This window comes from Hyposmocoma kahamanoa, unplaced genomic scaffold, assembly GCF_003589595.1.
Source record: "Hyposmocoma kahamanoa isolate Upper Pololo Valley unplaced genomic scaffold, ASM358959v1 202, whole genome shotgun sequence".
In the NCBI taxonomy this organism is placed as follows: domain Eukaryota; kingdom Metazoa; phylum Arthropoda; class Insecta; order Lepidoptera; family Cosmopterigidae; genus Hyposmocoma; species Hyposmocoma kahamanoa.
In genome coordinates this window covers 3,779,697-3,793,236 of record NW_020653726.1, presented here as the reverse complement: position 1 = coordinate 3,793,236, position 13,540 = coordinate 3,779,697, and the positions used below count along the sequence as shown (strand labels likewise).

The following is a 13,540-nucleotide window of genomic DNA, read 5'->3' as shown; positions in this document are numbered from 1 at the left end:
TGAACGATATTGATATTTTTTTCAACATAGCACGTGCGCTGCTTATATAGCAACATTTATATAGAATTATTAGCAAACCTCTTATATGTCTAAAATTATCCAGTAGGATTGGAATAGCTCTGTCTTGACTTGTAAAATTACTACTATTATCAGTCACCGAGAAGACCCTGGCTCTTAAATAAGATGATGATGATTAGTCGGTGCGTGTTAAGCGCGCGACTCTTCCTCGTTTTTCGAAAAATTAATACAGCTGTTGCCGAACAAAGCCGAGCAGCAGGTATTTTAAAGGACTATCCACACACATCAGGGCCGTGCCTGTGACGTGGACGGGGCGTGCTAGTTTGTATGAACTGCGGGCCCGTCTCGACGCCGCCCAGACACGGACATGTGTGAACGAGTTCATACAAAATAAACGCAACGATATTTTTTTGAGCTTCTGATGGAGCACGGCCCCTTCACGTCCTTTGGCACGGCCCGGATACATGTGGAAAGACTTTAATACCACAACTTGCCACTCGTCAAGCTTAATTAGTAAGGTTTAAAGTTAATTCAACTTGTTGAGTTTATTTCTAATTATATCATAACGTTTATGTAATAGATGTGTACATTTTGACTTTCTTAACTATTTGATATATTTTTAAGCGTAACAATAGTAATATAACAAATACTGAGAACGAATAAATGTTTTTACATGTGGGAAATATGACCTTTGCTCTCCCCAAATTTATAATTTTGATTTTTGGGGATTTTGAATAATTTGCATTGGCAACGCTGCAAATCGGAGGGAAGAATCGGACGTGTATTTCATCTCCCCGCAAAAGTATAGAGAGCGCGCCTTCAGCCAATCGGATCGGTAATAAAATCGGACGCTATTTCCCACTCAGAAGTCACATCACGTCCGATCCTATTATCGGATCGGACTTGATGTGGCGTTGGCGTATTGTGTGTTCATACAATTCTATGGTACGAGCGCCTTCCGGTAGTCGGATCAGACTATTGGATCCGACTATCGAATGGAAAGTTTTATTTGTATTTATAATCCTATATTTCATTCTTCTGTGAATGAATAATTGAATATGTTTCGAACATAGTTGTCTATTTTAGACAGTTTACCTTATCGCAAAAAACATTCCTACAAGGAATTATTGTTACGTAAAAACATTTCTATTCATTTGAAGTTTTTTTTTCACTTTTAGATGTATGTCTTACCGATGCAATACTATTTTTTTTAAAGTTCCTTGCTTCTCTTGACCAGTGCTACTAAACTAACACACAGTATCACAAAATTAAACGTCACTACAGCGACAGCACCACTCTATTGGTATAGTGTTACTCTGTTTTCACTGTTAAGTTAAGAAAAACAAAGAGTATTATTATATATCGATGTTTGCGATGCATCGAAAAACATCGATCGATGTCGATCAAGGTTTCGATGTTTTACATTGAATGAGGACACCAATAATATCCATATCAAAATATCCCTGTCCTCGTCACAATTACGGTATTTACCATTTATGCCAGAGAGGGCTAGTTAATCACGAGCAGAAATGCTCTGCGGAATCCATGGATTAATAATACTAATGAATGATCAAGCAGATCATTCGAATACGAAAATTAGTAGTTTACTAATTTGTCATTTGAATGACAGGATTATTATTTACTAACGAATCGAATATCGAAATCATTCACAAACGCGCATCACATAGTTCAACGGTCGTTCTTAGTTCAGTTCGAACTAGGAACTGTCTGCGTTGATTGATAAATCACCTGTCTTTTAATCAGTAGGGTCGGTGCGAGCGAGGCAATTATCCGTCTGTGATATGCACGACTGAATGTTGCCAGCTCATTTAAAGTTAATACGTATTACGGTGCATTATATATATTATGTAAGCTTGCAACAAAGTAAGTATTCTTCATATTTTTTGGTAGATGTGTATTTTGTCTGTATATATATTGTCAATCTGCGTAAATTAAATTTTTGTGAATATTAATTTTTAAACACACCATTTTAACTGAAATACGTTATTCCATTATTGTTTTGTAAAAAGAAAAGATATTTAGTTAGAATGACAGTTTTAAACAAGTATAGTATGAAGTAAAATCATATACTACCGATTCCATACAAAATTGTGTTATTAAATATTTAGTACAGTGTACCGTGTGTATTGACTTCATAATACTGAAAGTTGCTAGTAGTACATGTGAATAAAATAGCTAGATCCCAGCCTTTGTTCAATGGGCGAGCAAGACGAAGACGATCTGACGAATTAGAAGAACTAAACTAACTAGATGAACTAGAAGACTGACCTAGCTCAGTTGACCTATTGGGTAAGGGTGCTGGTGAAATTGAAGGAACATGGGACTTGTTAACTTATGTATCAGAGTGACAGGCGCAGTGGCAGCGCCCCTCAGATATTTAAACTAGATAGGACTGCATCCTTTAAAGATTGATCTGGCACAAGTCTACGAGTACCGGCAGACAAAGAAAGACAGGCAAGTTGTACATTTTAGTTAAGTGTTCTGGGGCCTTACCATGAACTCTCATTACAGTTCAGTGTAGGTTTGTAATGTCAAAAAAGCGGGATGGTGAACACTTCATGTAGCGCTGTCTAACAATGATTCATTTTAGGTCCTAAATTGAATCGTAATAAGAGTTCATGGTAAGGTCCTGTTCGTGAACTACCTTTCGAGCATTGGTGTCCTGTAGAGTGGGTAGCGTACATTGTGTAATATCATTTTTCTTAATTTTATTTTTGTATTTTTTATTAATGTAATCAGATTTGCTTGTAAGCGTGCATGTAAGCATGTAAATACTGTAAGCTTTCAAGTGTTTTTAAATAAATAAATGAATTGTAAAGTGACGCAAGACATTATTTAAGGTTTTAATTTAGATTGTTGTTTTGATATACAAATTCATAAAAACACGCATAATTAACATTTTAACAAACTTTTTGTAAATAAAATCATTAAAATATTTTTTGTATTGTATATTTCTTTTACGAATCATTTTATGTGTATTGAATAAAGCGGTGTACGGTAATATATATATGTACTAGTCATGTCGTACAATAGTATGTACATACATTCTTTGTGGGTTATTTAAAACATAATCATGAAACGAAGAGTCGAATGAACAAGCTCTTATGATTAAATCTTTTAAGAACAACTCTAGAATAAACTGAAGTAAATATGACGTAAATGTTCGTTCTGAAATTAACATTTCGTTTTAAGATATAGTTCTGAAATGTGATTGAGAAAAATAGCGGGTTTTTTAATTTTACGTGTGTTATGCATGATTGTGTTGTTTGATTTATATTAAAGATATTTTGCAAATGGTTACTGATGCCCTTATGGGTTTGACTGTGCCACCAGACTTAGGGGCGAGCTGAAGGCTCTTAACCCGTACAGTGTAACCCTGTCAATGGCAGCACATTCATAATAATATTAGAGCTTATTCATTAATATCGATCAGTGTACTTTTTTATGTAGTTTGATTTTGCAGTTTTCCTAAAAGAAGGTTTTATCGGAGTCAGTTGCTATTAGCAACCTACTTTCGTAAGTGAAGATTCAGCAGCGTTTAGAAAAACCGAGTTCAAAGTTGTAATCGCAAAAACTCATCGATGATGCTAATTGAGATTAAAAATGTATCGAAAGGTGTTGCTGTTAAAAAAAAATAATATTACAAGGGTCGTATTCCAGAACTCTACTCAATGCTCAAGTCAGGACTTGAGTATGATTTTCAGTGCTTTAAATGCCATTAGGGTCGTATTTCCAGTGATTGAAATCATACTCAAGTCTGCTCAAGTTAGGATTTGAGCATGGTTTAAAGCTCTCGAAATCATACTCCTGTCCCTGCCATTAGGGTCGTATTTCCAGTGCTTGAAATCATACTCAGGTCCTGACTTGAGCATTGAGTAAAGTTTTTAAATACGAGCCACAGTTTGTAACAAAAGGTAATGAATACTTGATTCTTCTGCTATGTTTTTTTTTATCTTAATGGCTATGATTCAAACAACCTTTGACTGCTATTTTTTATTATTGTTTGGCGTCCCGTAGAGGAGATAAAAGAGCGTTTTATTATTACCACTAGGTAGGCTTTAAGAACAAAAATTATAATTAAGTTTCTATAAAAATACAACTTATACATGACCTTAATATTAAGAGCAGAACGACGCATTAACACATCGCGTGTAAAAGATACACGAAAATACTAAGTAGCTGCTCATACGTACTTGCTCCTTTTTTTCTTACCACAATGCCTTCTTTTCTCTTCTGATAAGTAGTTTTTTTTAGATAATGGTACAAATACAATAAGGGTATAGACTTAGAATAATAACGCATAGAATGATAGTTTCATATCAAACGAACTGTCACAAGTGAGGCAAAAACCAAATTCATGTAGGCGTAAGCAACTTGTAACTACGCTCGTCGGCACGCACACAAATATACAAATAATGATGCCATGGAATAACATTTCCCTCAAAAGTGGGGAAATTGTATCTTGCTTAACTCATCATTAAGTTAAAGGTGCCTACAGATTTGCCCGACATTGTCGATCAGGTGCCTACAGATGTGCTCGGTTTTGTCGATGAAAAACGAATATAGCACTTATTTGTAAATCCAAGATGGCGGACACGATTTTTCAAAATATGCTATATGGGTATCCTTTTCGAGGTATTTGGGGATGCTCATTACGAATATGGCACTCATTTCTAAATCCAAGATGGCGGACACGAGTTTTGAAATAAATGCAATATGGGTATCATTTTCGAGGTACTTGGGGATGCTCATGACGAATATGGCACTCATTTCTAAATCCAAGATGGCGGGCACGATTTTTTCAAAAAAATGCTATGTGGGTATCATTTTCGAGGTATTTGGGGATGCTCAATGTGAATATGGCACTATTTGTAAATCCAAGATGGCGGGCACGATTTTTCAAATAATGGCAAGTTGGGTATCGTTTTCGAGGTATTTGGGGGTGCTCATTACGAATATTGCTTTTGTTTGAACTGTCGTATTTGCCATCTTGGATTTAGAAATGAGTGCCATATTTGTATTGAACATTCCCAAACATCTCGAAAACGATACCCAACTTGCCATTATTCGAAAAATCGCTCCCGCATCTTGGATTTAGAAATAAGTGCCATATTCGAAACCTAAAACCGAAAATGCCATAAGCAAACATTAAAGAAAATAACTGTTAAAATAGATTAAAAAATCGCTTAAGAATGCTCCCCTTTTAAGAAAATAAAATATTTTAATATAAAATATTTCGCTTGAGTTACGAAAAGAAAGACATATAATAAGCTATCAAAGTTGTACTGGTGGTGCCAACACTATAGTAGAAACAAATATATAAGTACTGTAAATTTGTTGCAATATGTGCTCCAATTCAAATAAAATTAAAATAAATAATTATTCAATAAAGCATGAACGCAGAGCCGTTAAAAGTATTATAAAATAATTAAGTGTCCCAATCACTTACAGGAGTTAACGAAAACATTTAATGTTTATTAAAGTAAATATTAGTTCAAGATGCGCAAATAAATCTAAATTACAGGCACCACTAAAATTTACGTAATATAATTATTTTGATACAGAATAGCAAAATGGGGAGAAAAAAAATTCGTTACTTTGCAACACTTTCGTATCTTGTTGCCGCGAAATTATTTTTCTGTTTTAGTGAATATTTACATAAAAATATGAGTTGAAACGCATTACTTACTTGTGGAATGCGATGTTAGTGTCTATTTTGTGTTTGTCTGTTGTATTTTTACACCCATTTACCGCACATTTCGTCATTTTTAGCAAAAAATTTTGGAGCTGTTCGCGGTGCAATATGACCTTGAGCACTAACAGCCCGCGCGCTCCTGGGACGCGTTTGGAACCCTCTAACTTGCCTCACTTAGCGTGTGCGGGCTAGGTTTCTATGCGTTATTATTCTAAGGGTATAGATATGTGAACACAGTAGTGTATTAAAATATGTATTATTTATTTCCTCATTTTACCGATAGCCCAAGAATCACAGACAGGATGTAGTGGAGTCGATAGGTATAGGTTCGTGGGATTACAAATAACAATAATAAAAATAAATTATATAGGAGACGACATTAAGTGCTCCACAAAGTTTCAATGTCTACTTTTACGATTTTTATTTTATGTGTTTAAGACATAGGTAAATAAATACTTTTATTTAAACTTAACACCTATGCTGATTTATAATTACATATGATTATTATTTATTTCACAATACTTAATAAATAATACTAAAAATCCTATAAATATAAATTACAACGGCAATATTCCTTTCATTTGCCCAAAATAATTTTGCGGGAAGCGCCAAAGTTCTGTCCGGATTGTGTGGCCATCTTGTTAGTGCCAGCCTGAAGACCAATCACAGTTTGACCAGCACGTAGTACGTCCTCGTTGAAGTCACGGCGATTCTCTTCAGCGGGTTTTGGTCCTAGGAAGGGACCGCGCCATTCTGGGTGCTTGTATGCCTGTGACAAAATTATTACTGAGTTAATGCTTAGGAAATGAAACTATTTTTCCTGATTTAAATCGCGTATATTTGTTTTTTCAAACAAACCGACGCTTCGGGCCCTTTACAGGTCCCATGGTCACGGTTGACTTAATGCTTGTTATAAATTTTCTGTTAAAAGTTTATTCATTACTGTCATCAACAGTTACAAATTTCAATTATATTTAATAATAGATGAATTACAATTCTATGTAATGTTATAATTATATGTATTGTGGATTATACTGCAAGTTTGTAAAGCAAGGGATAGACCTAGTTGATAGGGGGCGCCACCAGCGTGTATAGAACCGAATGTCAATGATACAAATTCGAATTGGATCTTTTTTTTGTATATAATATGATCATTGGAAGCGGGAATGTGAGCTTAAACGATTGCGAAAAGTAAAAAAAAAACGGATTACCTAATTGAAGCGAAGGGAAAAGCAAGAAAGTAAGTGAATACTGAAAAGCGAGTATGTTTCACGGAAGGAAAAAACACCTTCTATTGGCTTTAAGCCTTGTTTACTATCAGAACCGTTGTCGCTAAAACTCACACTATCATAAAATTTAACATCATGAAATCTTGATAATAATTGGTAGTAGTGTCTAGTTTAAAAAGATATAACAAATTTTGGATTTTAAACTTTTCTCAGTTGGCATATCGTTGAAATTTCAATAGGTTCCATTATTGCAAGTTTTTAATTTATGGGTGAATTTCACTTTTCGAATTTCAATGGCACTTTTTGAGTGATTTTTGTGAAACCCTTTTTTCTTTTGGTTTTAAGGTCTTAAACGTAAACACATAAGTTCAAGCAATGTCAATAATCATAATATCACTGAAATATTTAAGTTAAATACAACAAAAAACGATATTTTGAGGTCACACGAATGAGATTGCAGTAACACGAATGATTTTTTCATAAACATAAATGATAAAGACGGCACAGTAATGAGAAATTGTTATTACAACACACATTTTATCGTTCACAAAAGAACATTTAACATCATTTAATATGTAACAAATATTTTAATATAACTTCTTGTATCAAAGTCCTTCTCATCCGTGTAAGACCATCTATCTATCTATATGTACTTAATAAATAAATCTAAATAAGTATTTTGTTAATGTCATATAATCTTTGTTGTACATCAATTTATCATCATCACCACCATCAACATCATCATCATGATCACCATTATCATCAGCATCATTATCATTCACGTCATCATCACAATCATCGTCATCATCACTACAATCATCATCGTCATCATCACCACCATCATCGGCGTCACTACCGTCATCACCACCACTATCACCATCTAATTGTTATATTTCAAGTAAATATTTGGCTTAAAGTAACTATTTGACTTAAAAGTAGACAAGAATTAGAGCGACAATAATGATATTTGGATACATTTTTAATTGTCAAGTGTGTAAAATATGCTGGACCGTTATAAAAGTGCATCGATTTAAAAGTTCCCTTTGTATGATTGATGTACTCGTACAATAAAGTTTATAAAACTATTACTTAATACTTATTTAGTTAACTTGCTTTACATGAATGAGAACGATTTAGTCACTAGTGCTGAAATTGGTATTTAAGTCGATTTTTTGCAAAAACGGAGATGCATAGGTTACTTCACTGTGTACACTCCATTCCGACAGGAGTCCCTTCTCACGTGTGCGAAGGGTGAAGGTGATGCGGTATGAACTTTTGTTATTAGGAGACTTTTAGTTGAAGTGACACTTACGATAAGAATATTGAAACACATTTTGTATTCCCAAAAAAACGTGTTTGTTTGTAATAAATTGGAAAGTTATGGTATGTATTCGACGTGAAAGTTATTAGAGTTTATCCTCGATGGGAAATATTGCGATTTCAACGAGTGTTAAATTTTTTTTCTTCTTTTCTTAAAATTAGGGCGACGTGGAACCGGCTCCCATGACTGAGAAATTGAGCACTTTTTTAGTTTTTATTTATTACTGTGACGTAGTAAAGCAGTCTTTTTATGTGTAACACAGACTAAGTAAGCAAGCAATCATATTAAATAAATAATACTTAGTATTCATGTAATAACATAAAAGTTATTGAAAGGGACACATTTTTGGAGGTCATCTGAAAACGACCTTTATATTGAAATCTAATGCAATGTGCTGTCATCTACCAGCAACAGCTGAAAGACGACGTACGGTTAACGCGTATTAATGTTCTCCAAATGAAGTAGATCATACTGCTGCAGTATAAGGTTTACTTTCGTTTCTTATAACAAAAAATGTTTTACGATAAACAGAAAACAGAAAATTTATTAAAATAAAATAAAATATAACTTAACGATGATAGAGACGCGGCCATTGATTACAGGTGCAACTCTTATTTTTCACTGCAAAGAAGCAAAGTAAGGTATTTTTCCAGGTATTTTTCGAGGTTTTGCGCGAGATAATTGGCAAAACCATACAAAGCTAAAAAGGCGGCTAAGTTGAAGTATGTGAAACTCCGTGTACTGTTGGCACACGTGGAATGCCCATTAAGCACTTCTACTGTATTTATTGTTCTGTGGTGATACATTTACTCTCGTTTTATTCGTATCTGCCCTTTTCCTTTTATGAAATTAAAGATTACATAAAAATTTAGCATGTCATTACATTGACGTCCTACTTATAATGATTCTATTCAAGATGACTTTTTTTGTCAATAGAATTCTTACTTTAACTTTGTAAATCACATATTTATGAGTAAAACACCACATTATAGTGGTTAAATTGTGGTTCTCTGTATATGACATTCGCATATTCCTAAAACTTCTTTTCTTATTTGTCCACAGCTCAACTCACACCGTCTATCCGTTGCAGATTCTTTTCATTCTTATAGATACGTACCGTTCTGCCAATGGCAAATATGGTTTGTGTGACGAGAGAGATGTTCTTCTGGTCCCAAAGGTCGGTGGTTTGGAAGAGGTCTACATCAGGTACTCCGTATTTTATACACGCCTTTTGAAACCTGTAATGAAAAAGACTTCCATTTCGTAATGTCATAATATACATATTAAAAATAGGTAAATAATGTACGACTACTTTTTAATTTAAAATGTAAGGTTAAACTTCACGGTTCACTTCAAAGGCGACGTAGTCTGCCGTAGACGGCAGGCGACTTGGTGCACAGAACACTATACTGCCGTCCGCTAACTACGTGGGGCGCACTATAAGTTTCCGGAATGAATAAGAATATATTGTTTATATGATATGTATGAATTTATTGTTTCTCAAAATAGTTTCCTTTTGCGTTAATGCACTTTATCATACGAATGAACCAATTTTGAAAACATTTATGCCACTCTTCCGTCACAATCTCTGAAACATATTTTTCAATCTTCGACGGCCTCATCAGGTGATGAAAATTGTTGACCGCGTAACTGGTTCCTAATTTTTGGAAATAAATAAATGTCACAAGGTGCCAGGTCGGGACTGTACGCGGGATGGCTCATAAGGTCAACGTTGTTCACCTTCAAAAATTCATTTATCTGTCTGGCCGTGTGAGGACTGGCATTATCGAGGTGCAAGATGATACGGCATTTACGGTTATTTTTACGGAGCTTGTCAATAACTTCCGGGAAACAAATGGTCGTGTACCAATCACTATTCACGGTACAACGATTCTCTAAAGCAACAGTAGCCACGTGTCCAGTTTTATTAAAAAAAGAAGCAAACAACCGCTCAGAGGCACTTTGCACGCGCGCCACTTTGGTTGGTTTCGTCTTATCTCGAAAGACCCATACGCTCAATTGCTGCTTTGTTTTGGGATCGTAACTATAAATTCATGTTTTGTCACCTGTCCTACACCAAATTTGACGCCGCTTCGTCGAACCTGGTAAGCATGACATTGCACCAAGTGACGCGATCCATTTTTTGAGCTTCAGTCAAATTGTGTGGGATCCACCGAGAGCACAGCTTTTTCACACCCAAATGTTTGTGTAGTATTGATTCCATTTGACTCATGCCTATGCTTAAGATGTCCGAATCTCATGGTATGGTCACATGCCTGTCTGTTTTGAACATACGGTGCGCAGCATCGATATTTTGGCTGTTCACAGCAGTGGATGACCGCGTTTGAATTCTGCAAACCAACTATAAATAGTCGTCTTGCATGGTGCTTCATTGCCAAAAGCAGCAGAGTGAAGCTCCGCTGAGCTGTTAAATTACATTTAAAGTCGTAGGAAATCATACTACGAAAATTTTCACGAGTTAAATCCATTTCTAAAATAACGCCACAATGTAAAAACAAGTGACAGTCAGATGAAACAAACTGTACCTACTCTACAACCAAAGAGTTTCATTTTCAAATGTTGTAATTACTTTTTAAATATTGTAGTGTGTGGCCGGTTCCGGAAACTTACAGTGCGCTCTATGATAAACGCGGCTAAGTGACAAAATAGTCTTTTGAGATATCATAAAAACCATAACCCGGTTTTCAGAATATTGAAATTGATTAATGATATTTCAGCTATGCACTGTTAGGGTAAGTTCCGATAAGTCGAACACGTTAACTAATTTTAACTGTTTTTAAAAGAGAATTTTGTCCTCTATTTTTTGTTATTTAAAGCAGTTTTTTTGCTATTTTATGGTCAAATAACCGACCATTTGTCACTTAGCCGTGTTTTAGTCAATAGTCGGCTGTAATCTGATTCGATGTAAATGGCGATGGCGAGTCGCCTGCGTCGCCTCCTGCAGGTGAAGTAGTTTGCCGAAGGTCGACAGACGGTCCGGTGTAAATGTGCCATTATATTATTTCGATACCTCCAATGAACTACGCCTTTATTTTTTGGTCAGCTTCTGTTATTTTTAATAACAAACAGCCATATTTATATTAATAATATGCTATCCGAATATTTTGAAAAAAAAAAAGAAATCAAAAACAAAATTCAAAAACGAAAACAAAAACGAATTTTGTGACATAAAAAACAAAAAAAAAATTAAGTTGGCGTAGTGTTCATTGAAGGTACCGATTTGAATAATAATTTTAATTTAATTTTACAGAGGTGTATGGCCCAGTTGCAAAACCTTTAGGCCAATTTAAATTTAACCAAGCAGAGCGTTTGAGTAGCGTCATTTTGATATTTTAATTAGTAAAAATACGACTTGCTTTTGTTTGAACCTCATAGTTTTGTGTATAATGAATAATGTGTCCTGCTCGTTTTGTATAAAATATAATATCCTTGAATATTCTACACATGCATTTTTATGTGCACCAAATGTTGAAATGTTGTTTTACAAATAATTTTTTTTAAGTTTTTTTGTAGCAAACATAAATTTGATTATTTTAACTCCCATTATAATATTATAACCGAACTATAGCTTTCCTTGAGAACTGTAACTGTACAGTGGACATTACATTACCAGGGGCTCATTATTGTAGGTCATCGTTACCGTTTATAATTTATAAGGACTACGACGTCCAAACAAGTCGTCTGTGGCATATATCTTGTCTATACATTTTACTAACCTTGACATTCTGCCTTGTATCTAATGCTAATGGTCTAGTAACCTAACGTAGTGTTCGGTTGTACTCACTCTACTAGTGCAGAGAAGAATATATGATAATTTCAGGGAGATAGGTATATCTATGTTTGAATTATTTATTATTACTGTGTCTCCCAAAATTCATCATCATCCACTGCTGGACATAAGCCTCCCCTGGAGCGCAACAACTCTCCTGGTCTTGTGCCGCCCGCATCCAATCGATGCCGGCCACTTGCTTAGGTCGTCCGTCCTCTTGCCGCAGGCCGTCTCACACTGCGTTTTCCTTGACGTGGTAGCCATTCCAGAACATCGGCGATAAACCCTCCTGTAGACATGCCCGGCCCACTGACACTTAAGGTTACTGATTTTGCGAGCAATGTCGGTCACTTTAGTTCTTTAACGTATGACCTTGTTAGGGATTCGGTCCATCAGAGAAACCCCAAGCATAGCTCGCTCCAACGCACGCTGAGCGACCTTGAATTTGTGTATGAGACCAGTTGTTAATGTCCACGTCTCGGCTGCGTAGGGCATAACTGGTAGAACGCACTGGTTAAATGCGTTAGTTTTTAGGCTTTGTGGGATTGACGACATGAACATGTGGTTAAGCTTCCCAAGCCCAAACGAATTCTCCTGTCGGCTTTCTTCCCGAAATTGTGCCGGTCAAGTTACAATTTTGATCAAGGTAGACGTAATTATGTACAACTTCAAGAGTAGCCCCAGCTACGGTTACAGGTCCCGGGGTCACATGTGTTTTGAACATATCTTTCGTTTTGTCCAAAATCATCCAAAATTCATATTACCTGTATAACCAAGATGCATAGGGTTACGGGATCTAAAGTACCTAGAACTTTTTTTTTATAGGAATATTTACATTTATCGAGGCAAAACAACAAACTCACTGGCTAATGTTGTCCATGAACTTATAGTCTCCGCCAGAGATATTGACTTTTGTGATGATGCCTGGCTGCAGTCGGTTCATCAGTTTGCAAAGAATGATGCCGTCACGGAGGGCATACTCGTACGGTACTCCTGGGGGAAACCGTTCACCAATTACTGCTTCGATCCATGCTTGTGCTTCCTGCTCTTTTTCAGGCTCGCGTTTGCCAGCGCACTGTAAAAAGAAAAAGAATTTTCGTTGATACTACTGTAATTTTACTGTTACACGTGTGTAAATAGTAATAATCGTAATAAAACGTGCATAATTCGAAATATTAATAAAGTGAGGTTAATCATTTATTCGGTTTTTTAATCGCCTGTTTTGCTTGTACATCGGCAATAAAGGGAGTTTCAAGATCTTAAAGGAACTTGTTTCAATTTATTATGGACAAAAGGTACCGGATTTTCCGAATTTTTCATTAATGTTATAGGTTAAATATCGTTAACTTGTAGTGAAAGCGACGCACAGTACGAATAACCACTCATCTAATATACATAAATTTATTCCCAAGTAGGAGAGAATTGGATAATACAGAGCCTCAAATAATAAGGTTTATAACCAAACT

At 35.4% G+C, this 13,540-nt stretch overlaps 1 protein-coding gene across 1 annotated transcript in view; it reads right to left on the bottom strand.

Moving 5' to 3' along the window:
- Nucleotides 1–6,017: 6,017 nt before the first annotated feature.
- The window catches only part of LOC113226825 (muscle-specific protein 20-like), a 35,462-nt gene continuing 27,939 nt past the window's right edge, over nucleotides 6,018–13,540 (bottom strand). The window contains exons 2-4 of the mRNA XM_026459597.1: nucleotides 12,938–13,149; nucleotides 9,402–9,522; nucleotides 6,018–6,503 (exon numbers count right to left, since the gene is read on the bottom strand). Coding sequence (XP_026315382.1) covers nucleotides 6,312–6,503; nucleotides 9,402–9,522; nucleotides 12,938–13,149 — 525 coding nt within the window. The 3' untranslated portion in view covers nucleotides 6,018–6,311. The remainder of the gene's footprint in view (nucleotides 6,504–9,401; nucleotides 9,523–12,937; nucleotides 13,150–13,540) is intronic.